We start from the raw sequence: 23,408 nt of genomic DNA on the forward strand, positions 1-23,408 counted from the left end.
TTTGCCAACCTCGTCGCACTGATTGACGCAACCGAATCTGGGTCTGTTGTATTAATCTTTTTGGAAGTTAAGTAGACTACATCCACGAACTTTTGAAATACCAGCATACGCACTCAACCCCTCAACAACACCACTCCCTCGCAGCCATGCAAGCAAAATAAGCCGCAAAAAGAAATCCGATTCGCCCCAAAGAGCAAAAGATATAATCATGTCCTCGGTGAGACTCGAACTCACGACCTTTGGATGTCCCAACGTTTAGTCGGATCATATGCGAAGATATGAGACCAACGCTCTAACCAACTGAGCCACGAAGACTTTTGATTTGATGGAAGATGATGGCGCTAATCGCAGCCTGTAAAGACCAACAGCGATATACCTGTCCAGAAGTCTGGCAAGGGTGGCAGGCAGAATGGTGGCTTCCGGAAGTACATGCGTGGTTGGAGGGCGGACAGCAGGTCGGTGACGAGCTGTAGGTAGGGCGGGCCGGTGACGAGAACTGGAGACAAGTCAGCAACAAGCAGACAAGCATGCTCGGATGTAACTTACTTGCCCAGGCTAAGCACCCCCGCCAAGCTTCGGGGAATGCTTGCCTATTGGCCAAAAGTATGAGAGTTTCGAGTCAGAAACCTTAGCGGTGCTATAGGCAACCTCATGTGTAAGTCAGTTAAGGGGTAGTCCTATATGAGGTTCACTTGATATCCAAAAGTAAAGTGATCATCACATAGCTCTTGGGATAGCACAATCTCGTTCGTTCGCTCGCTCTCGATTTGGTACCTAACTATAGTGGGAGTGATCCTGTAGACTCTCTTTACCCAGCTTGTGATAATTATGGCCGGCCCCCTGCCTGAAGAACGCCTCACCAGCAGAAAAGTAGCCAGTACCCCCTTTCAAATTGGACTTACACATCGTCCATGCCCTATCTTGTCGCTGCTTCGCTTCATTCTGTTCACTCAGTCATCGGAATCCGGGTCCTCTTCCACCACCGCCATCTTGTCATCGGCCGAGCTGGACCACCACTCTGTATCCCCCGCCCGCTCCGCCTCCTCGTCCTCCAGCATCGCCCGGACCGCCGGGTCGATCTCGCGCTGCTGCCGCCAGTACGCCACGGCCTGGGCCTCCCGCTCGAGCCCGGCCTCGCGCAGCATCTCCTCGGCGAAGGCGCCGTACTTGCCCCACTGGGCGTCGGGCGTGACGTCGGGCTCGAGGAATACCATGTCCTGGCAGTACTGCACCAGGCGGGCGCGAGCGAGGCTGTTCCTCTCCCGGTCGCCGTTCTGCTGGTCTTCTTCCCCTGGCTCCTGTCTTGGCGGCTGTTGCGTGGCCCAGTACTTGGCCATCATGTACTGCGCGAGCCGGTACACGCTGACCTGAAGAGCCCGCTGCCACAGGTCGTTGCTGCGATTCTTGGATTGGCGCCACTGCTGCTTAGAGACGGTCGCGATGCGCTCGAGCCCCCGGATCGCCTCCTCGTCGTCGAAGACCGTCAGGCCCCGCGTCGTCCCCTGCAGCGCCATCGACTGGAAGTTGAGCACCATGATGTTCATCTCGCCGAACTCGGCGGCGGCGTGCTTGGCGAGCTGCTGCCAGCTCTCGGCCATCTGCGCCTTGGCCTCGGTGTCGTCCGTCAGGCGCGCAAAGTGCCACCGGCTGTAGAGCGTCGAGGCGCACAAGCCCCGCAGGTCTCGGAACGTGTCGTACAGCAGCGCGCACAGCTTCGAGATGAAGTCGAACACGCTCGCATGCCCCTCGAGCGCCGCGGCGCGGAGGCTCAGTGCCATCGAGGTCATGGGGTGCTGTTTACCCCGCTGAAGTAGCATTTGTTGGTATAGATAACTGGTTGCCGCGCAGAGTGCTGCCGTTAGCATATGAAACGTCTTGCGCTCTATTGGTTATATCGAGTGGGTCAGGTATATGTATGGAAGAACTTACTTAGTATATAGTTTCATGACAATGTCCGTATCGCGGCCCATTTCGCATATCACGAGTGGGGCTATGATGAAGAGGTCCCACGCCCCCGAGATGTGTTGGTCGTTGACGAGCGGCTCGATGCTCAAGAAGGCCACACGGAGCAGCTGCCCGGCATTTACATAGTCCTCCGAACGGACGTAATGGCGCGCCACCAGCAGCTGGTCTTCGAAAGGGATGCGCACGCGGTCGACCTCTATGCTCTGATACCGGGATGGCTTCAGCCACCGCGGGTCCGTTGCCGCCCAGCCTTGGATGTAGTTGCGGTAGGAAACAAGTCCTGAGCTTACCCGTGCTGCTATCAAAGGGGAGAAGAAGAAAGAAAACCTCTGTTAGCAACTGCGTTTCTTGGCTGCCGTCTGCGACCGAGGCGATGTGGGTAGGAAGGAAGGCCAGGCACGCACTTGCGTCGTTGCGGGCGCATCGTCTTTGGGGGCATCTCATCTGCAACTTACCGAAGTCGGACTCGTTTATGAAGAGTTTGGTGGGTGCAGGCGAAGCAACGATTGAAGTGACTTCAGATGGAGTCCCAGGACTGCCCACACTGGAGATGTCGCCTTGGTAGCTCTCATCCTGAGAAGTCGTCGACTGTGCCGCAACGCTGCCTTGCCTCTTCTTCTTGTACTTCCGCCAACCCCACTTGGCGAAACGATGATTGTATTGACGGATGCTGGTTGGTCGCAAGTCAGTAGCTATATTTCCAAATCGTTTTGATGTCCACTGTATGGAGAAAACGAGAGAAGGAGAAATGAGATGGAGATAGATGACGGAAAAGCAAAGATTTACGTGGCTTTGACGTGGTGGACATCTCGCATCTCCTGCACCAGAGCCTTGAGGGTGAGGCCTTGATTCAGATACAGCTCCTTGAGAATGGGCTTCACGCGCTCCCAGTCCTCGGGATCGCGCGGGGTAACCAGCCTGGCCTGGCCGCCCGCCTCGGGCTCGGAAGAAGGTGGTGGCCTGCTACTGCCCTCTTCTTCCTCTTCGTCGGCGGCCGGATGCGGCATCTTCTGTTATCGTGGTGGCGGTTCGTTCACGACGAACAGGCTCTCTCGCCGGGTGGAGGGGGAGAGCGCCGAGCGCAGTGGGTGATTGCCAGTTGGATGTAGGGATTTGGAAAATGATTGAGTGCTTCGGGTCATGCAGGCAGATGGATGCTGCGTGCCCGCGGATGGACAGGGGTGCTTGCTGCTCCCCCCATCAGAAGCATTGCCCCCCAACGCTGCAGGGGTTTAGTCAGCAGCGTCGGACATGGGCGTTATGCCGGCAACACCAAAAGATGTAAGCACTAATGCATGCTGCGTACGACGATCTTGCAAGAACCCACGGTGATGTATGTATGTCCCAAGGGTTAAAGTAGCTCCCGACGTGCCGGCTCCCTGGAACTGGGACGGTGGATCTGATTTTGACTGGTGCTTATGATGTCTAGATTGATCGACCCTTTTGACTTCAAGATCCTGCGAGTCTGCATCCGCGGTGCATCCGGCATCCAGCCTCGAAAGCCAAGCACCTTCCCCTTCGAGACAACCGCCCGGCATGAAGAGCACGCCCGACCTAGTTTGACACACCGAATTGACTCCGTATCCCGTACATTGGCATTTGCGGTATGCGAGGGTGCAGCATACAACGGCCGGCCACTTGCAAGATTAGTAAGTCACCTGGTATTGCCAAGGTCCAATCTATAGAACACGTAACGACCTAACCTAAGGCGACAGTTACATATGTAAACAGGTACAGGTATGATATACATACCTGTCAGAATCTTAGAACGTCTAAAGACCGGCATCGGCCCCTCCAAGGAGATGAAGACTCAAATATCTCTGTCCAGCAACGAAACGCGGCAGGCGGATGATGTATCGATACCGAATTTGAGAATAGCTGCTCGGCAGATTCTATGTCGTAGCGGATGTTGTGGCCAGACTTCGAGAAGACAACAAGTGGCACCGCAACCTTCGTCGCGAACCTAGGCAACGGCTCTCGTCCCAGGAATCACACCTTTTCCTGGGCACCACTCCAGTATCAACCGCGGGAGAAACGATGCCGCGTCTGATAGCGGCTCCGACATAACCAATCCCCCGCTGCCGAAACCCTACGGTCTAGGACCGTCCCATATCCTGTCTCGTATGAGGACAGTGTCTGGTTCTGGCAAGGGGCTACCAGCCCAAGCCTCTTTGCTTGCAATCCGGGACCTCTTGTTCTCCGAGCTCTGCTCCTGGTCTCTTGTGGTAGAGCTCGACGCTAGCCACCCGTCTCTTCGTCCACCTGATGAAGTGGCTTCAAGCTGCAAAGTCGTACTGTATATGTCTCGAGAGAAACCTTCGAACTCTGCTTCAAGTGGGCGTTGGTCATCATGAACTGCATTCCTGTATACTGGCCAAAGCCCGACGGCTTTCCGAGGCCATCATTCCTAGCGAGCTTACCTCGGTTGGGGGTGCGCGGAACGTTCGCCATCAATCTGGGCCGTCGACGGCTCCTGCGCCTGTGTTTAAGTAGGTTGAAGAAGGGAAGACACGCGCATACGAAGCCGATCGTTTGTTCTAGCGAACTAGACTCATGTGAGCAAAGGAACATGACGCTAGTAAGCAATCAAGGGATTGCATAGAAACGAAACTTACGTAACTAGGCTAATTTTTACGAACCCGAAACTCACATCTATTTGTAGCTGATATTGGAAAATAAGAGGGACTCTGTAGGCAGTGACTGCCACAGCAGCCCCACCCGCTCCGAGCAATAGAGCCGCCTTGGCTTTCTTGTATAGAGGCAAGCGCATGGACCAAAGCAACACGATAGGGAGGATGAGAATTGTTGTGTCGGTGACGACAGCTATGCAAGAGTCCGCTAGGAAGATGTTGGCCTGGTCGAGACATTTTACGTTGGGGGTATGCTTGCGGACCTCGGGATTCCAATACGCCTGAACGGGCACGCAGACGATAGTCTTGACGATCTGCAACGGCACATAGCAGGTGATGAGAAAATATATGAAGAAGTTAATACCCCTTGAGATGGTTCGCCGGACCGCGCAGACGCGCGATATCAAGAGAAGCAGTGTCGCCTTAGTGGAAAATATGGTTGGTCCGTAGAGGAAAGACTGTATGTAAAGCCACTGAAGCCAAATGTCAGGAGCTGGGTACTTGACGCTAATTCTTGCGAATTATAACAAGCAATAAGACCTCATACATCAGAGTCAAAGAGACGTGAAGGAATTGGGAGGAATGGAGGCGACGGCTATCATACCTTTAAGAATTGAGAAAACTCTTGAGCTGACAAGTCCCAAGCATGGAACCCCAATCCGTGCGTGTACACTGCGATATATATGATCAGTACGTCACCGCATCAACGCGGTTGAGTAGTAGTGCGCTGGTCTTCTTGAGGCGTGACTAACTAATAAAACCAACGGCGGAGTACAACGTTATCAAGATCTTGTTGGTCCCATCAGTTTCTATTATCGGATTCGGCTTTCATTGAACACATACCCAAGCGATAGTGCAAAACCCTGAGAGTGGTTATTAGAGACATCCTCCCGGGTTAGAGTGCATCAGGGCGTGGTGGTCACTGGCATAAGGGGGGTACATGGACAGCGAGGTTGGTGAAATGACGAGCCGAACTCAAGAAAGGAAAAAGAACAAGGAAGCAAATGGTAGGGGCGTAAAAGAAACAAAAACATACAATCTTCTATCGTAAATGTCTGTCTCTTCGAATACTTGACATATGATCGCATCAAGAAAGCGAGGTGTACCGCTGTGATGCAGACGATATTGCCCACGAGAGCCGTCGTCCGGGCCGCATGTTGCGGCTGTTGGAGGTTGGGCGTGACACCAGGAGGAGGCGGAATGGCCCCGATTGCCGAGTACGGCATATCATGGCTTGTAGATCAGAGCCAACAGGAATGCTTCGAGTTGTTTTCTGCAGCCAAAGGGGGCCTCAATCGGCCATCAATAGTCCCATTGATTTGAGCGTTGCCACGTGGGATGAGGAAAGGAAGAGTTGGAAAAACTGAAGAAAGTGGCGTGGTTTGTACGTCCCATAGACGGGGGATGCAGTTCGTAATTGTAAAGGCCTCTTTATTCAAACTCGGATTCTATTCGTGGAAGACGCCAGAGTTCTACAATGCAGTAGTTTCGCGATTGCGGGCAAATCCCGATACCAGAAATGTACGATATATATATTATACATAAATATATATAATATCGATAATTCCTTTAAATAATATATTATATTATATAAATTCGTATAATATTATTTTATAACGTACGCGTCCGGATACCCTCGTAATTATAAAATTACGCAGAGTTCGGTGGGTAATTTTATCGATACGAAACTATCGATATATATCGAACGTCGCCGTACGAGCCTCGTCGTCCGGATAGCTATATAAATAAAGTTATCCGGTTAATAGCGTACTATATAATACGCTATGTAATATAATGCGATTATATTATATAATAACGTATAATATATTATACTGTCATGCAATCGTATATCCCTGCCCGATACCATCTTCTCGAGAAGTCATCTGACGGATCCTAACACCCGCGAGCTTGCCAATGCGAGTGATACTTGCGATACCCTTCTTGACGCATTTCAATCTTGAGGGTATTGTCGTAGCCGAGCAGCTTGTTGCAGATTTTCTGCATGTATACATGTAGATACACGGTAGTCATCATGGTAGCTCAGCCCAGATCAATTGAAAGACTGCTCCATGAGAGGCGACGGTAACACCATAGTCGGCGTCACAGAGAAAATGAACCGTCCGGACGAAGATAGCAAGCCAAGCGTGGGAAGAGACAGGGATGTGCGCATATTGGTCATCTACGATCTGGAGTGGGTATGCAGAGATAGTGGTTTCACCGGGGAGAAAACACATGACCGAGTGAACAGTCGCAATCCCTCCCTGCGGCATGGTAGTTGGGACGTTTGGGCGCTTACGACATAGCTTACAGTACTAGGCTTAAGGTTTACTGACCATCCCGTAGCACCTTCCGAGCTTGGGTAAATGCCCAAAGCAAAGATGGGACGAACCGAGTCTTTCATGGCACCAATGACTCGCACCTGCCCGCGGGCCGCAGGTCTACCCAAAGTCATTTCTCCTCGGGCCTCGGAAGGTGGGAAATAACACCTGCTTTGCTGCAGCTCATACCCAGATCCGATCTTTGGCCATTGTGACGATAAAGCCCAATATCGCGGCCTCACACGGCATGGCCAGATAAAACTAGGGATATACGTTATACACATTATATACGAATAAATATAATACCGGTAATTCCTTTAAATAATATATTATATTATATAAATTTATATAATATTATTTTATAATATCGGCGTCCGAATACCTTTTTAATCGCAAAATTCGGTAAATAATTTTATTAATACGAGGCTACCGATACGTATCGGACGTCGCCGTACGAGCCTCGTCGTTCGGATAACTATATGGATAAAGTTATTCGTTCGATAACGTATTATATAATATACTATGTAATATAATATAATTATACTATATAATAACGCATAATATATTATATTATCATATAATCGTACATCCCAGGACAAAACGGATCAAATTCTTCCTCACGTCAAACTATGGGTTCGATGACTCAGTTCAGTTATTACGCACAGAAAAGGTGGTATATCTTCAGTCACATGGCTCGAACCTCCATTCTTGCAATTACTCATGAGTGCTACCATGGCCTCCACAACATCATTACGAAGGAACATGCGACGAACGGTTGTCACTGTGCTGCCCTGCGTCGATCAGCGGGAGCATCCCGCACAGCTTCATCGATGGGCGCAGGCCGTCTCTCGTATGATTTCTGCCGTTCTCCGAACAGACATACACACTTCACTCACTCTGTTCGAGTACATATGATCGAAGGTGCCATCATTCGTTGTGTCCCTTGGGCCAATTCCCCACAGCAGCCAACCCACCGTCCACGGCTGATTCAAAGGTTGAAAACTCACTCAACCACAATACGCCCGCGTCCTACTTCTGGAATAGGTTGTCAATAAATATTGAAACAGACCTTGACTCCCTTGACCGGGCCGGTGTAGCCTAGCGGTAGTATTCTTATTCATATTATACTTAAAGGCAAGAGGGTTCAACTCCCTCTGCGGTCACTTTTTGCGCATCTATGCACGTATATTACTGGAATTCCCACGAGGCACCATACCTCTAACCGCGTGAAACAGGGCTTCGATGAATGCCATGAATGTACTCATTATTATCGCCTTTAGTCACCCACCCAGCTCACTCTGAGAAGACGTGAAGTTGTGCCGGGGTCAGGTCGCCGCGGATGATCAGAAACACTCGCCATTGGTCTCTCCATAATGACCACGGATACCTGAATATGACCACACCAGCTTGGCAGGGGATGGGTTCGGCCATGCCGGCGTTCAAATTTCTGGGTATATTTCCTACAGGGCGCGAGATGGGGCAGAGTAATAGTCCAGTTGGCTACTTGCAGGGTTAGCCAAGATGCGCTTGAGGATAGCAGGGTGTGGCGCATTGGTGGAGGAAGACAAGAGCGAGAAAAGAAAAAAATATGAAAGCAACCCCTCGATTGCCGAGTGTTTTACCACTCGACCATCTAGTGGTATGACTTCCAATCTGGGTGGTTCCGGTTACTAGACCTCTAAGTTAATAGGGTATATATCGGAACTATAGATCGGAAGAACGTATTCGTGGTTAGGGTGGTCGTCTTTTATGGCGCCCGACCCGGAAACGTTATTGCGAACCAGGGGAGCAGGAAAGTTAGATAGGGGGCTTGCTTGCGCCCCCTCGAGGCTCAAGACTAGAGGCCTGCGGTATGAATTTTCGTGCTGGGGTATGCATAAGTGGCTTGTAAGTGAATAGTACATATGCGATTGAGACAGGTTGGTTGTTGGATGAGCTTTGATACCAGGTAAGGGGCATATCAATTGCTTGGCCGTGCGGGGGCGGTAGGTTTGCCGGAAGGGAGCTGCAGCGCCTGAAGAGCGTCTACGAGGAAGACTGGGACTTCTATTCTACTTATCACGGTGCGCTTGCTAGCATCAATGATTTTATACAATGTAGACACTTTTAAGGGTAGTCGATGGTTTGATAGATGGCTGGCATTGAGATAGCTCATTGAAGCATGGAACAGATGCTACACCCTGGGCATAACGCACCACGCAATCTCCAACTCAAGACACAGCTGAGCGACCGGTCCATTGGTCGGTTCGCCTAGGTTGCCAGGTTGAGGATAAAGACCAGACCAGGGGAAGCACACTGGCGGAGTATTTTGCCGGAGTATCATGGCGTATCCGGAACATCTTCCCTGCCTTGCATCGAGTAGCTACTGAAAGATCAACCAACATGACCGGGATCAAATGACCCCAGCATGACAAGTCGGTAATGCTTTGAAATCGAGTTGTCGGTCACTGATCTCACCAAGGTCTATCTACTACGCATCTACAAACCCAGCATTTGCTTCACCGGTAAGAAGACGACCTTGAATCTCAAGTACAAGCAAATTATACGAAAAGAACATGGCTTCATCTACTGCTGCTGCTGCTGATATGCCGTCCTCGTCCTCGTTCTCGCCAGACCTTTCTGTCAACGGCTGCAGCTTGCATGTCACAGTGCACATCGCGCCCGAGAACTGGCCCCAGTTCAAAGCGGCCATACAGCCCGTCTACGAGAAGGTGATCCGGGAGCCCGAGTGCGTCTTCTTTGAGATCTACCGGTCGCCCGACGACCCGGGCACGATAACGTGGGTGGAGAACTGGTGAGTCCCTCGATCATTTCATTCGTTCACCGTTGGCGTTTGATGCAGCGGAATATCTTGGTATTGAAAAGAGGGAAGGAGAGAGGAAAAGAAGAAGAACATGGCCTGAAGGTCTACAACTAGCTGATTAAACTCGCGCTTTAGGACTGCATCGCCAGAGTGGCTCGCCACCGTAAGTCAAATTTCTTCCCGGCTTGCCCCCATACCTGTAGTCGAAGAATAGATCCTAAGAAGGGGAATAGGTACAACAGCCCAAAGAGTACTACAAGGAGTACCTGGCAATCACGCGACCCATGTTTATCAAGCCGCAGGAGGTCAAGGTCTTGCATCGTTTGGGTAGAGAATTCTTGTTGATAAAGGACAAGCAGTATGCTTCCGAGTTCTGAGCTTGATATCTAGGGCGTCCGACGACGTCTGGCGTGACGAGGATAGGTGTGGTGATCAAATGGTGGCGCTGAGAATTGGAGCTGGCGATGAGAAGTGCTGGCTACATCACCATTGGACTATTACGAAGTCAAGCAACGATATTCAATTGTACAGGTTGAGTGATAACTGCAATCATGGGAACACTTGTCACGTAAATAATCAATAGGAAGGACCTCAAGCCCAGTGACAACTTTGGGGGCCAAAACGGCCAAGTATATTCAGTGTAGAATCCTACAAGGACTGCGACCCATGGATTAACAAGGGCCAACTCGTCTCGTGTAGCGCCTGTTCAGTGTATTGTCCAGACGACGAAAAGGTAGTTATTTCTTCAGCAGAGAGAAAAAATAAAGAACGTGTGAAGGCTGACCCATGAGGCGGGAAGAAGAAAGAAACCTCATTACCGAGCGATAGCGCAGCAGCATTGTCGCCGGTCCCGCCTCGGCCGCAACACGCCGTCCCAGGCGATGGCGTAGAAGCACTGTCGCCGGTCGAGTTTTCCGTTCATGAAGAAAACAACCTCGAATGACAGCGCATTCAAACTCAAATGGGGTATCAATTGCAGAGAAAAATTCAAAATCAGAACCAAAACCAAACCTCGCCCAAAACCAACCTCCTTTTTCGTATGATATACCAAGTATATCCGCGCATAAAGACGAGGCAGGGAGGCGATAGCGTTCTAGCATTTTCGCCCCCGCCCCGTCTGCCCAAGTCCAAAAACGCCGTTCCCAGCGATGGCGTAGTAGCACTGTCGCTGTCAAGGACCAGCTGTAACCAATGCTGGTCCTCGGATGAAAAGCGTACCCAAACGCTTGATGGGGTGAAGTGTATAGATGACGTTTCTATAAAGTTTCGCAATAATAAAATAAGATCAAAACATTAAATGGTAGCGTGATGACAGGTTGAGCTAACTGTTTTCTTAGCCTGGCGATGTAGGCAAGAAAATCGGATTGCGATGCCTTGGCGTGGTGAAAGAAGGGGTCCGCTGATTGTTGAAGATCGAAGCCCCGTACACCTCGACCAGGGGGGATTATTCGTGCAATCCCAACTAGGTCTTCTTACTCCAGGGCAGGCCGGCGAACCCACGCTGCTGCTGCTCACGTCGGGCGGCGCCATCGACGAAGCCGTCATCTCCGTTGCTGTTGATCTTACGGCTGGGCTTGTTCCCGACGACCCTAACGGCGAAGTACATGACGGCACTGCTGAGAATGCTCACACCCAGAATGCCAATCATGACCAGGTTGCTGTTGCGGTACTGGCGGGGACCTGGACGGGCATCCTCGGGCCATCCAGTATACAATGCGTAGGTAGTGGTAACACTTCCCAGATTGCCCAGCCCAGAGACCAGTGCCGATGCCGCAGCCACGCCGACTTCGCCATGACGCTGCTGGAATATCTCATTGGTCCAAGTCATGCAGATGGGAACAGTGGGGCCGAGTCCAAAGCCTACCATGAGGAGCCCTCCATAGCGGGCCCATGGGTTTGACTGGGGAGCAAAAGTGACCGTCAACAGACCGGCAATCTGAATGCAAGTGGCGGCTGAAAAGAAAACAGGACGCAGACGATGGAATCGGTCAGAGATGGGAGTGACAAGAAGGATGGCAATCAAGTCCATGATCCATATGGGAGCAAACAGCAAGCTGAGCTGGACTCCAGTAAAGTTCGGGTTGATGCCGGAAATGATGACCGTACCGTAGAGCTGGGTGCCGATCCCAACCCCGACAACACCAAAGTACATCATTGTCAGCGGCCAGAGCCTCCAGTCAATCAAGACATAGAGCAGGTCCTTTACGGCCCAAGGCCTAGGATGATAGACACGCTTGAGGTCCTCGTAGTGAATGAGAGCATCCTCGCCCTTGAGGACTTCAGGGGTCGGAGGGAGCAGTCTCGCAAGCCCCTTGCGCTCACGAGCCACCCCCGGTGGCAGAGGGCGATCGGGTAGCCACCAAAGCAGGGTAAATCCTAGGGCAACAGCAAGGATACCGTATACCAAGAACATCCATTGGTATCCAAAGAGGCCATGACGCCCATCCATGAGCTGGAAACCAGCCGAGACAAGTCCGACCACGGCTGCCGAGACCTGAGCTGCGGTGAAATACATGCCGATGCGCTTTCCAGTGCGAGATGGTGGGTAGAACAGCGTCAGGTAGTAGGACATTCCCGGCCACATGCCCGCGATCACGACACCGAGCAGGAAACGCAGCAGCCTATAATACGTAAGAATGGTGATATGAGAAAATAGGGGGTGTGTATCCTGGACTCACTTTAAACTCCAGGCAGCCTTAACGGCGGTAAAGCACATTCCAATCACGCCCACGGCGAAGACAATGCGGGCCATCCAGACTCGAGGGCTAAGTCGACTCATGACCAGGTTGGAAGGACAATCAAAGATGACATAGGCGACATAAAAGAGAGCGAGGGCAAGTGAGAGGTCTTTCGGGGAAAGATGGAGCACCGTCTTGAGATCGTGGCCGACATTGGCATTCATGGTCTGGGCCAGGCCGATGTTGGAACGAATGGCGGAGCATAGGAAATAGAGAATCCAGAATGCTGCCGATAGTTTCAGTCACAAGAGTTCATTTGCTCGTTGGCCTTGTCGGGTTGGAATCTCACCTGGAATAATGCGCCGATCAATCTTCTGGTACACCTTTTCGACCCGTTCGACACTGTAAGCCAGTTGGCCATCGTCCTCGCCAGTTTCTGTGTCGGTCAATGCGGCGGGATTGGTACGGGTTTCGTGAGGGTGTTTGGTGCCATCGTCATCTGGCCCCAAGTGAGGGGAAGCCATACTTTGACTACGAAGCAATGGAAGTGCCTACTTCTAGTCTTTTCAGGCGTTGCCAGTGGCGCCTATCAGTTCCAACGGCTGCGAGTGAGTGTCTCGGTGTTCAAATTGCAACCAAACGGTGAGTGCTAACAAATAGCGAGTGAAGAATGAGGCATATACTTCAAACAAATTGCGCAAGAGAGAAGGACGGAAACGAGAGAGTCGAGAATGGCGAGTGAGAGGACTGAATATATCTTTTCGTTAGTCTGAAAATTGCTCGCACGAAACCGATATCGAACCGTCTAAGAGGCATTTTAGTGGGTGCGTGCCGCCGTAGCTCCACCAAGTTTTTGGCGGGCAGCTTGGCGGGGTGGTTCTAGGCTCACCAAAAAGTCGCCCTTTTCCGGCTCTCGCTTGCGTCTTTTCCCCAGTTGTGGTGGTTGGTGTTCTCACGTCAGCACTTGAGGCCGAGGTTCATTTACATACTTACATACGTTAACCCGGAACCCTTGAAGAAGATCATGGAGTCGATATGCAGCCGGTGTACGGACCAATAGCCATACTCAACTGTTATCTCCGACCAATCTACTGCATGATCAAAGTCTGGGAAGGTCGTCAATTCGTCACGATCACCGGAAGACAGGCCTTGAGCTTCTTCTCCAATCAACGGTTCAGCTGCCCCACGCTTGGTTTCAACAATTCTGGGACGCCAAGAGCTGAGAAACACCTGCTTCTTCTCTCGACGAAGTGCATATTGCTATGTTTCCCCTAGTACAGAGCTTTGGTTCTCGACCGTGTTCTTACCATTAGAACGAGGTTCCACGGGATTACCCAAACACTTGGATTCGTCAGATGCTGCATTTCTACCAACCTAGGCCTACTGCCTAAGTTTCGATCAACATCAGGGGGCACGACTACCTTGAACATGCTTGGGTCAGATCTTTCAGTAGAGGGCGTCCTTACGAGTCTCACCGTGTTACCGGCTATTTATCTTGCATGCGATGCAGTCTATTCCCTTACTCTACATACCCACTTGCTGACTTGCCTAGCTCTAAATTTAGACGCATTCGTCCCGGAGCGGTGGCTCGACGACCACCCTGCGTACCGCGACGATATTCGCGAGTGCTTGCAGCCCTTCTCGATGGGGACCAGGAACTGCGTAGGCCAGAACATGGCGTGGCACGAGATGAGGTTGGCCATGGCCGGGTTCCTGTTTGCCTTCGACTTGGAGCTTTGCGAGGAGAGCAGAAAGTGGGTGAGCCTGAAGATGTATGCTCTGGGAGTAGAAACCCCTGATGTGCCGAATAAGAGCAGTCACATAGAACCCCAAATGCTTTCCCAGAAACCCATGTCACAGGATTGAACTCGTTGATTATTCTACAATGGCTTTGTTTAGTGCTTTGATTTTCCCGATGATGTTTGTACTCTTTTTGTTTCAGGGCATATGAGAACAATAGATCGTGTGAGAGTTCTTGGATACTTAACAGTATCATTGTTAACTCGATGTGTCTTTCAGACGAAATAAACAAAGAGTTTGTTCAGCAGTATGAGCAGACTGCACACATCTGAACAATTATAAGAGGCTACACAACGCGATCCTTGCCCCTTTTACTCAGAGTATGTTCGCAACCACCAGCCCAACAGCCTAACAACCTTTTAGACCTTCGAAATCACGCCAGGACTTACTCCTTATTTTTGAACATTGTCACAAGACGCAGAGGTTGTTCAATATGGTCGCTTCTGCAGGAGCCGTGGTTGCGGATGGAACGCCCGACTTTTCCGCTAACGAGATTAGCAAGCAGGATTTTCTCTTTCCCACTTCCCTCCGCCATGCGCGGGTCTTCAGCGATGGGACCTTTGATTTTCGGCAGTCAGTCTTTGAAGCTATGAAAAAGCTTCCCGCAGGGCAGTTTGGCTTCACCGATAACAAGAACATCGCCATAGTGGACCCGATGCTGATGTCCTACGTACAGGGCTTGAATAATCTTCAACATAGCTCAAGAGGCCAGCTTTTGGCCGCCTCGATCGCGATCCCCACGAAACACTGGCTGGATTTCATACCGCCCTCGGCCGAAGACAAGATCGACTACCTCACGCCCCACGAGCTGGAGTTTCATCAGTTGTTCAACCGTGGCAGCGGCGCGTGGTGGAGAAACACCATGAACAACATCACCGCCGACCTCAGCACCATGACGAGGCTCTTCGGTAGCTTCTTCGAACGTGAGTACAGCATTTTCAACTGGAACACCGGGGGCCACTGGGGAAGCAGCTTGATCCACAAGCAGCGTGGCAAGGACGGCCGCTGGAACCGCATAGCACACATCGCCGTCCTGGACCCCCTCCAAAGCAACGATACCATACAGTTTGTGCACGCCCGCCTGCGTGCCGTCCTCCGGTCCATCGGCTGCACCATCGCCCGAGGCGAAATCGAGCGCACTTTCTGGTTTCCGAGGCAGCGAGACGGCTATTCGTGCGGCGTGTACGCGGCCAACCTCAACCGCATCCTCATCGACCGCATCGCCGATCTGTATCTGCCGAGCGGACCGAACGCGTACAACGACGCGGCGCTGTGGCAGCCGGCCCGCGAGTACTTTGACCCTCGCCAGTTTCAAGGCGAGATGCAGGGCCTCGTGGGTCTAACGCTGGTGCGCGAGCTCGAGTACAAAGCGCGCCTCGCCGTCGCCATAGTCGATAAGACCACCAACATCGCCGTCGACAGCGATGACTATGAGGCTCTCGCGGTCGGGCCCGATCCCACAGAGTTCAGCCTCACGAGAGGGGGGAAGCCGCGGCCGCAGACGCGGAAGACGACTTCGACCCAGCAGAAGGCAACGTTCCTGGAAGGGTTGGGGAACAAGATCAGCAAAACTCTGCAGGGGAAGGGGAGAAAGCGCCGACGAAACGGCCCCGACCCGACGACGACGACGACGACGACTACGACAACGATAGCAGTGGCGACTATGGGGTGAAGGGAAGCCCCACGAAGAAGCAGAAGACCAAGGCTGCGACCGATCCCGGAGCCGCGACAGGACCGCACTCCCACGCCGCGTCAAAGACTACGAACACGACCTCGAGTAAAAAACGTGTGATCAAAAAATTGCTGTTGAAAAAGAAATAATGTTGCTAAGAAAGGGGACTCGCTGGGTAAGTACATTTAGCTGCCTTGCTTCGGTAAGTATGGACGGGTGCTGGCTAGATTTGGCGTGTGCGTGTTTTTGTTTTTATGTTTCTGTTTTCATTGAGCGATCCAAGCCATCTATAGTATAACATGTTTCTGTTCTGTTAATAGACCGATATGAAGAGTTGACAGTCAGAGCTAACAATCGAATCAATAACATTGGGTTATCAGACGTCCAAACATCCACGAAATGTGCCATCCCTCATACTCATCTTGTAGACGATTTGAAAACGGGGTGGCAACATGCCTTTCCGCCCGAAAGTAAAATTGTAAGATATCGTGCCCTCCAGTTACATTTCCAGCTCATAGCCAAAGGTAGACTAACCCCCCTCCCCACACCGTTGTCCATGAGTGGCAATCATGACTTGCGCCCGGAAAAAGAGGGAAAGGGGAGGGGATGGTCTGCTCACATCCTCACGTGGGGGACTACAGCCTTAGAGCATCTGAATGCTGGGCCGGCCAGCCTGCTCGGTGGATGTGGAACCGCAATCCGGCCCTTAGCCACTCGAGCCGCTTGGCAACTCCGAACTCCCGGAGGAAGCGCCGCTGGCTCTCTGGCGTACCGTCCGGCCCGTGCTCGGATTCGAGACACATTGCCAAGCCGCAGAAGACGAGACGAGGGATGAGCTCCGCCCGGTGTCCCGTAACGTGGCCCCAGGTCTTGGGCATGACGACTTGGTCCTGGTCGGTCGCTTCGTTCATGTGGAACATGGCGGTGGCGAGAACGAACATGACGGTGTCGCGAGGCGGTGGGGGTAGCTGTGGAGGTTGCTCCCACGTGTGGTAGACCGTCCTGTAACGAATGCTCCCAGGCCGGTTGGGATCGGTGGTGTTTCTGCCCATAGGGGCGGCGTAGAGGTGGGCTGGCAGGAAGTTGGTAGTGGCTTGGGTCCAAAACCAGTGTATGGCCTCGCGGCGGTCGTTGCGTCCGTCGGGGTAGACATCATGCCAAATGAGCTCATCCCACTTTAACTCGACCAGATTAGTTCTTGCTAAGCAGGACTTGAACTCATCTTGAAAAGCCCCCCCCAAAAGGAAAGCAACAGTCTCGCGAAGGGACACACTCACCTCCCTGTCCCAAATGCTGACCGTATAAACCGTGTTTTGGAAGGGGAACCTATTCGTATCGATGCGATGCGAGTGAATAAAAAAGAGAAACCGGCAAGCACCGTATTTAACACCATCAGGGGGGTCTTGCTGCTCGGTCATGTCGCGATATGTCTGGCGAAGAATGAACCATTTTCGTCTCAAATCCTGTTTGGCTTGCCTCAATATCTCGACCACTGCCGGCTGCGAATTTCCCGATCTTTGTTGCTCCGCACTGGGAACGTGGATAATATTAGGATGGAAATAGACCTTGACCCTGTTACCATCGGCCTCAACGAACCGGCCCTGATGCAAGTTGAGCAGCGTAGGTAGGTCGTCGACTCTGGGACGTTTTCCAAGTGTCAGGTCTCTCAGGACCGACGTGACGCAATTGAATTGCGCCCGATCCATGGTGAAGTAGTCCTGTCTCTGTGTCTAGACACGCTCGTCACACGTACGTTTAACATCGATGTTTCGTGCTTTTGGCTCATATAGAGGACTGTAACTGAACAGACTCCTGAAGTATACCTACAGATTATGGCCAGTAGTAAGGCATGTCTATGTAGCATGGGAGCAATCTAGCGACGCATCTGCTTGCTGGGATGGGAGTGCAATCAAAAAGGGCATTGAATGGATAACAAAGGATACAGTGTCGCGAAGAAGTCGTTTTCGTTTTCGTGACAACACATTCCACCTTAGAGAACAAAGTCCCATGGTCGGTGAATGGCGCGCCGACCAGGACAGGTGCTGTGTGATGCCACCAAACATAGATGGATCAATTGAAGCTGCTATGACGCTACGCTTTTCGATTGACTGAATCAGTCGGTGGTGCATCATCGTTATAGAGATACTTAGATTTTCCAATGGCACCAAACACTATGCATGCGTGCCTTCATTATTGGATCCGTCCAAATCTGATTTGTTTGGTGTTTGCAAAGAGCAGGCAAGGTAAGAGAGCCTGAGATGGCAGGCACCTTTTTACCGCTGAATGCCTTGGTGCCTGGCGCGACACAAGGATCGGCTGGAATTTTACCGTTGCTTCCCCTCTCTCAAACAAAGACGGCAAGACTTATCGAGAAAAACGGTCATCGTTGATAAATCCCCCCTTCTCAAGAATGCCATTAGGCTTCATTTTCGTTGTCTGCGTGTTGTTTCTTGCCTATAGACAGTCAATGGGTGATTTGCTTCGTTCGAGATCATCAGCTTCCATTGTGGTTCTGAATTTAGGCTATATATTTCCTAGCCACCTTCTAGTATACCCCAGGAATTGATGAGTCCGAGAATCGACTCGTTGCAGACCGAATCAGGGCTGTGGCGCCAAACACTCTATACGTTTGATTCGGTAGGCAGCCGCGACGTCGAGTTGCTACGTCACGGATGCCTCCAATACATACTGCGGATGGAAGCAATTGATCGATGTCATTCTCACTGGCACCTACGCAACATTCATTGCTACGTGAGCAGACAACGGTAGCCTTTCACCAGTGGCCATTATTGCCCGCAATTATAGTTACGCCTCGAAATCCTTATGGCAGACGAAACCGGGCATTTATACACTGGGAACTTCATCGAACATCACCCTCAAACGCCAGATATTCGACGCTTGGTATGGGTCGGGTCGGCTACAAGACTTAGACAACATTGAACGATGAGAAACTGATAGCGAATCAATCTATTCATATCCAGGAGGCACAATGGAATTTCATATCATCAAGCTTTCATCGGCTATCCTTGGCTCAGCCAACCTCTGGAGGTGATACAATCTCAAGGGGGAAAAGAACCCCCCAGTGGTCGCAGCAGCACTGGTTGTTGAGGTTATCATTGGTACAGATGGTCAGGCTTCGACACTTGGTCACAAACGAGTCTCAACTCTTACAAGCTGAGTAATATGGATTCCAACCTGGAAAATATAATGTTAAAGACAACAACCATGATCCAACAAGAGATAGTGTTGCTCAGGGGGGCCGGGACCCAGAGCCCATTGTCAACGTTTGGGAATATCGCAATGGTTTCTGACGAGATTGCAGTTGCTGCATTTGTTTTTCAAATCCGGAAGCTTAACCTTTCTCATTCTACGAGGATTCCGGAAGACCACGGCGCTTCGAGATGAGAGTTGGTTGGTTGACTTCGACTCGAATGAGGGTGGCAGCTGTATACTTCCAAAAGATTTCGACTGATTCCTGCCTCAGAGAAGACCAAAGGACACTTGAACTGAGGCAAGAAGGCTCGAGGTGAAACTCAACAAATGACTTAAGGTCTCCGAATCAATTCGAGACAGCCTGTTTGTTCTCGATCCTTAAGGACTTCGGTTGCCGGGTTGTTTGACGTAAACAAAGCGATCCATTGGTGTTTGAGTTGCGATAACACTTACTGTGAATTGTTGGTCGGCCAAGTACTTGAGTATTCGGCCCTCATATCTACATCATAACCAGATTACCCTGGCCTTCACGCAAGAGGAGAAGCCCTGATCATACGCCGGGCCAACCATTGTTGGCTATCAGTTGTTTCACTTCCACATACACTTTGGATAGAAAGTTGGCATCTTGGGAAAACACGGCCTCAAGTCACTGCCCTCTGCCTCTGGTAGATGCCCACTCGAAGACAGTTTTCGCTCAGGTGGACTTTCCCGAGCTCAATATGGATAATTATCCTACGCCGCCCTACAACAGCTATGGCGACCCAGTATCCGACATGGTATCCGGCCAGGCATTCTTGGACTTTGATTTGGACTTGGAAGGTGACGCGATGTCTGCCTTCGGTGAAGCCATGGCGGGCACTCAAGGTTACTTCCCCCATCAGGACTACACCCACCTCGACTATCCCCAGCAGGAGTGTATCTCACCTAGTGTGATCGATCCGACGGGAGGCAACTCTGACCCAAACTTAGGCCAAGGCTTCAGCAACTACATGTACGAGGATTATGGGGGAATGCCTGGTATTCCATCACCCGCGCCCACCGTCACAAGCGATGGTATCACAGCACCAGGCACCCCTTTGGACTCTCTCAGGGTTCTCAACAGTCCCCAACGTCGAGTGATTGGCCCTCGACTTAGCCAGTGTGAGTCATTCTGCCTAGAAAAACAGTCATGCTACTCCGCCACCAGGCAGTGATACTATGATTTGGTGTGCACATTTGTACTGACAGATGTTTGATATAAAGCAGGTTCTTCCGAGCGGTTCATCCCCAAGGATAATAATTGGACTTACGCCATTGAAGTACGGCCTGCCCAAGATATACCTGGTAAGTTATGCATTACTTCTTTCCATTTATTGATGAATTCAGGCCGCCTCGAGGGTTGCCTGGCCGGAGGCGCCATGGGCCAGATGAGCCACACTGGCGTTTCTAAATTTGGGTGATGCACACAGCAGCAATGCCCGGCAGCCCAGCCTCAGCCCAGGTGTTGTGGCGCAGCCGACATGATTGGTTGGTTGTGGCTCGCGCGTCACTCTCCTGCATTAGCCGATCCCCAAGTGCATGCTGCTGCTGCCTTTTTTCCGTGCTGGCCGATCGCATTCGCATTTGGCTGGTGGGACTCCAACGCAACCCGAACGACCCAGACCGTTTATATCTTGTTGTATAATTTCCATATATTAGGCTGCGTGCTGACTGTTCTCTGCGTGATGGTACAGGTCATCGAGACGTAGAGCAGCATCGTTATGCCCTACAAGAAGCCCTGCGTGCGAAGGGAATCCGGTACACGGCCCACACAATCTTCAAAGGCCCTATTGAATCTCATCGGCTCTACAAGCTCAGCGTGAAGTTGCGCGACAGCGAGAAGGCCCGGCTCGAGTTTATGCAGGTCTTCAGTACCAACCGACCTTACAACCAGCGACTGAAGAAGTACGAATTCACAATGAGTGTTGTAGGCTTCGAGCCCCGCGACTTCAGCCTCGGCAGCTCGTATCCCAACATCTCTGATCCCTCTGGCAATGATGGTATCAACTCTCCTTTCGAAGACGACCCTGTCCATGGATTGCCCCTGTTGCCGGATAGCCCGTCGCACCACCATTTTGGGTCACTGCCTCCCACTTCACCGCAGCCTGTCCTGTCGGCGCCCAAAAGTGATTCCGCCCAGCCGGCCGACGCTCCTACCTCACGAACCAAGGCGATCCCGAAGCCCGACCGACAAGCTGTCAAGAACGGGAACGGCAAATACATCTGCAACTTCCCGGAATGTACCGAGGATGTGAAGGAGTTCGGGCGCAAGTGCGAATGGAGGTAAGTTCTGCACATGCAAATCTGTAGGCCCTGCTGTAGCGGTGATATCAACTAACTTTGATAACAGCAAGCACATGGACAAACACGATCGCCCTTATAAATGCGCTGTTGAGGGATGCGAGAAGCTGCCTGGGTTTACTTACTCGGGGGGTCTTTTGCGACACGAACGCGAAGTTCACGGCAAACACGGCGGCCCGAAGAACCCCTTGAACTGTCCACACCCGAACTGCAAACGTTACAGCGGCAAAGGTTTCTCGCGACTGGAGAATCTAAACGAACATTTGCGACGTGTTCACACCAACGGCGCAGCTGCTGGAGACATTGGCGCCGATGATCACGAGAGTATCGCCACTATGGAAGCCGCCGAGCACGTTGTAGTTGGCGAGAAGCGAAAGGCCGATGACGAGGACCTCCGTGTCGAAGTCAAAAAGCTTCACGTCGAAAACCAAGACTTGAAAGCCAAGCTTGATGCCCAGGAGCGCCAAACAGAGGCTCTAATGGAGCAAATGCGACAACTACAAGACAACCTATCAAGTCTGCAGCAGATGCAGGACGCCCGCCTGTCGAGCGGTGCCGTCATGCTCGATGATCCCACTTCCGCCTTCTGATTTCTTTTTCTTCACAATTTCCCTTCTTGTGCTCTATTCTTCATTTACTGCGGATATACCCCACTCGCGAACGGCTCGATTCGACTCCCTAAGATGGACGATGATATGGTTTGCATGACAGCGGAGTTACTGGTAGCTGATCTCCGAAGATCACTTGGCTTTGATATTGTGTGTATGAGATGACTTGGTCACGGATAGATGATCTCCCCCCTCCCGTCGAGGGGCAACAGCGGGGGATGACGTTTGCTATCATCCTATAGTTTACGAGGCACGCGGCATGACTGTTTACAACTTGATTTCTTTTAGACGATGAGGCTGAAGGTCGATTTCTTCTCCTTGTGGGTACGGGAGGATTGGTGTTCAGGAGACTGGCGGACCGTATGGCATGGCACATTCGGCCGGATGATTTAGATAGATTGGATAAACGAGGGGACCCGAATGACCAACCTAGATGGCGTGGTCATCTTTTGCTTCTTTCCTCTTCCCCCCTCTCGCCTGTACTTTTTATAGAGGTTGGTGCTTGCTCATGCAAGCCTGCCGGTACGCACCGGGTTGCTTCCGAATACATGGGTAATAGCACGCGGATCCAATTTGGAGACAGCATTGCAAGTTTCCCATACTACAGACCTCGTTGCACCAGCTTTGATAGGCGTAGTAGTAGTATCTACGCTTCTTCTGGCCACGCTGCTCTCTTGGTTCGTTGTTGTTTGGTTTACCATACTACGTACACTCCGTGACAATGGTCAAACTACGAGAACTCATATGGGTTGACTTGTTTGCTTTTTTTGGCCATAGGCGCAAACTCTAGCAAACCATACAAGGGCCCATGAATTTCTAACGGGGTTTGTACATTTTGTTTCCCCATCTGGGATTCACTACTATCTTGTAATACATCTTCTGTAACAAGAGTATTTGAGGGGGCAGTGGGCACTCTTTCTGGATGCTGTTCTGGGCGACATCGCCGAAAGCGACAATTACCTCCATCGGAAGTCTTGCCGTAGCCTTTCTCCCTGGCGAGTATCGTACCGCTTGTGCCAAGTGACGGCGCAGGCCTAACAAGACGTCTACAATGCTACTAGGCGCATCCCGTCTTTGATACAGGCACCAATAGAAGGTCGGGAGTCGAGAGCAATGCCGAACATGTTGTACTGAAATGTACGAGACTCACAACGCGCTCTCGCAACGCGAGGAAGAACGAAGACCTCCGCTACTGAAAGGCGGGAAAGCCGGTTTCCAGCAGCAACAGGAAAAATAGGAGGACAAGGAGAGTGGCTATATCTCCTGGGACGATGAGACTACCTTATTAGGGGAGGATAGGAAGAGTGACTACACACTGGACGATGAAGTCATTCTACAGAATAAAGAGAAGCAGATCGATATGGACGACGAGGAAGGAAAAGACGAGCACCAGTAAATACAA

The 23,408-nt window shown here is 51.4% G+C and overlaps 9 protein-coding genes across 9 annotated transcripts; 5 read left to right on the plus strand and 4 right to left on the minus strand.

Moving 5' to 3' along the window:
• Window positions 1-950: 950 nt before the first annotated feature.
• On the minus strand, window positions 951-2,972 carry PG985_010914 (uncharacterized protein; the record flags this gene model as incomplete). Its single annotated transcript, XM_066830681.1, has 4 exons — window positions 951-1,833; window positions 1,930-2,263; window positions 2,421-2,635; window positions 2,752-2,972. 4 exons carry the CDS (start codon window positions 2,970-2,972, stop codon window positions 951-953), a joined length of 1,653 nt encoding a protein of 550 aa, XP_066681363.1.
• Window positions 2,973-4,381: 1,409 nt separating this feature from the next.
• On the minus strand, window positions 4,382-5,821 carry PG985_010915 (uncharacterized protein; the record flags this gene model as incomplete). Its single annotated transcript, XM_066830682.1, has 3 exons — window positions 4,382-4,444; window positions 4,616-5,088; window positions 5,632-5,821. 3 exons carry the CDS (start codon window positions 5,819-5,821, stop codon window positions 4,382-4,384), a joined length of 726 nt encoding a protein of 241 aa, XP_066681364.1.
• A 3,647-nt stretch (window positions 5,822-9,468) lies between these two features.
• PG985_010916 (uncharacterized protein) lies at window positions 9,469-10,093 on the plus strand (the record flags this gene model as incomplete). Its single annotated transcript, XM_066830683.1, has 3 exons — window positions 9,469-9,707; window positions 9,852-9,879; window positions 9,950-10,093. The coding sequence occupies 3 exons, from the start codon at window positions 9,469-9,471 to the stop codon at window positions 10,091-10,093; spliced, it is 411 nt and encodes a 136-aa protein (XP_066681365.1).
• A 1,085-nt stretch (window positions 10,094-11,178) lies between these two features.
• Window positions 11,179-12,918, minus strand: PG985_010917 (uncharacterized protein; the record flags this gene model as incomplete). The annotated part of the gene is made up of 3 exons (XM_066830684.1): window positions 11,179-12,337; window positions 12,395-12,680; window positions 12,744-12,918. The coding sequence occupies 3 exons, from the start codon at window positions 12,916-12,918 to the stop codon at window positions 11,179-11,181; spliced, it is 1,620 nt and encodes a 539-aa protein (XP_066681366.1).
• A 1,150-nt stretch (window positions 12,919-14,068) lies between these two features.
• On the plus strand, window positions 14,069-14,260 carry PG985_010918 (uncharacterized protein; the record flags this gene model as incomplete). The annotated part of the gene is made up of 1 exon (XM_066830685.1): window positions 14,069-14,260. One exon carries the CDS (start codon window positions 14,069-14,071, stop codon window positions 14,258-14,260), a length of 192 nt encoding a protein of 63 aa, XP_066681367.1.
• A 367-nt stretch (window positions 14,261-14,627) lies between these two features.
• PG985_010919 (uncharacterized protein) lies at window positions 14,628-15,866 on the plus strand (the record flags this gene model as incomplete). The annotated part of the gene is made up of 1 exon (XM_066830686.1): window positions 14,628-15,866. One exon carries the CDS (start codon window positions 14,628-14,630, stop codon window positions 15,864-15,866), a length of 1,239 nt encoding a protein of 412 aa, XP_066681368.1.
• Window positions 15,867-16,501: 635 nt separating this feature from the next.
• Window positions 16,502-17,572, minus strand: PG985_010920 (uncharacterized protein; the record flags this gene model as incomplete). The annotated part of the gene is made up of 1 exon (XM_066830687.1): window positions 16,502-17,572. The coding sequence occupies one exon, from the start codon at window positions 17,570-17,572 to the stop codon at window positions 16,502-16,504; it is 1,071 nt and encodes a 356-aa protein (XP_066681369.1).
• Window positions 17,573-19,798: 2,226 nt separating this feature from the next.
• Window positions 19,799-20,198, plus strand: PG985_010921 (uncharacterized protein; the record flags this gene model as incomplete). Its single annotated transcript, XM_066830688.1, has 2 exons — window positions 19,799-20,096; window positions 20,182-20,198. The coding sequence occupies 2 exons, from the start codon at window positions 19,799-19,801 to the stop codon at window positions 20,196-20,198; spliced, it is 315 nt and encodes a 104-aa protein (XP_066681370.1).
• Window positions 20,199-20,818: 620 nt separating this feature from the next.
• Window positions 20,819-21,988, plus strand: PG985_010922 (CND13; the record flags this gene model as incomplete). The annotated part of the gene is made up of 3 exons (XM_066830689.1): window positions 20,819-20,855; window positions 20,882-21,380; window positions 21,448-21,988. The coding sequence occupies 3 exons, from the start codon at window positions 20,819-20,821 to the stop codon at window positions 21,986-21,988; spliced, it is 1,077 nt and encodes a 358-aa protein (XP_066681371.1).
• Between the last annotated feature and the right edge of the window lie 1,420 nt (window positions 21,989-23,408).

The sequence above is a fragment of the Apiospora marii genome (genome assembly GCF_038362585.1).
Source record: "Apiospora marii strain CBS 49790 chromosome Unknown utg000007l_segment0_segment0, whole genome shotgun sequence".
In the NCBI taxonomy this organism is placed as follows: Eukaryota; Fungi; Ascomycota; class Sordariomycetes; order Amphisphaeriales; family Apiosporaceae; genus Apiospora; species Apiospora marii.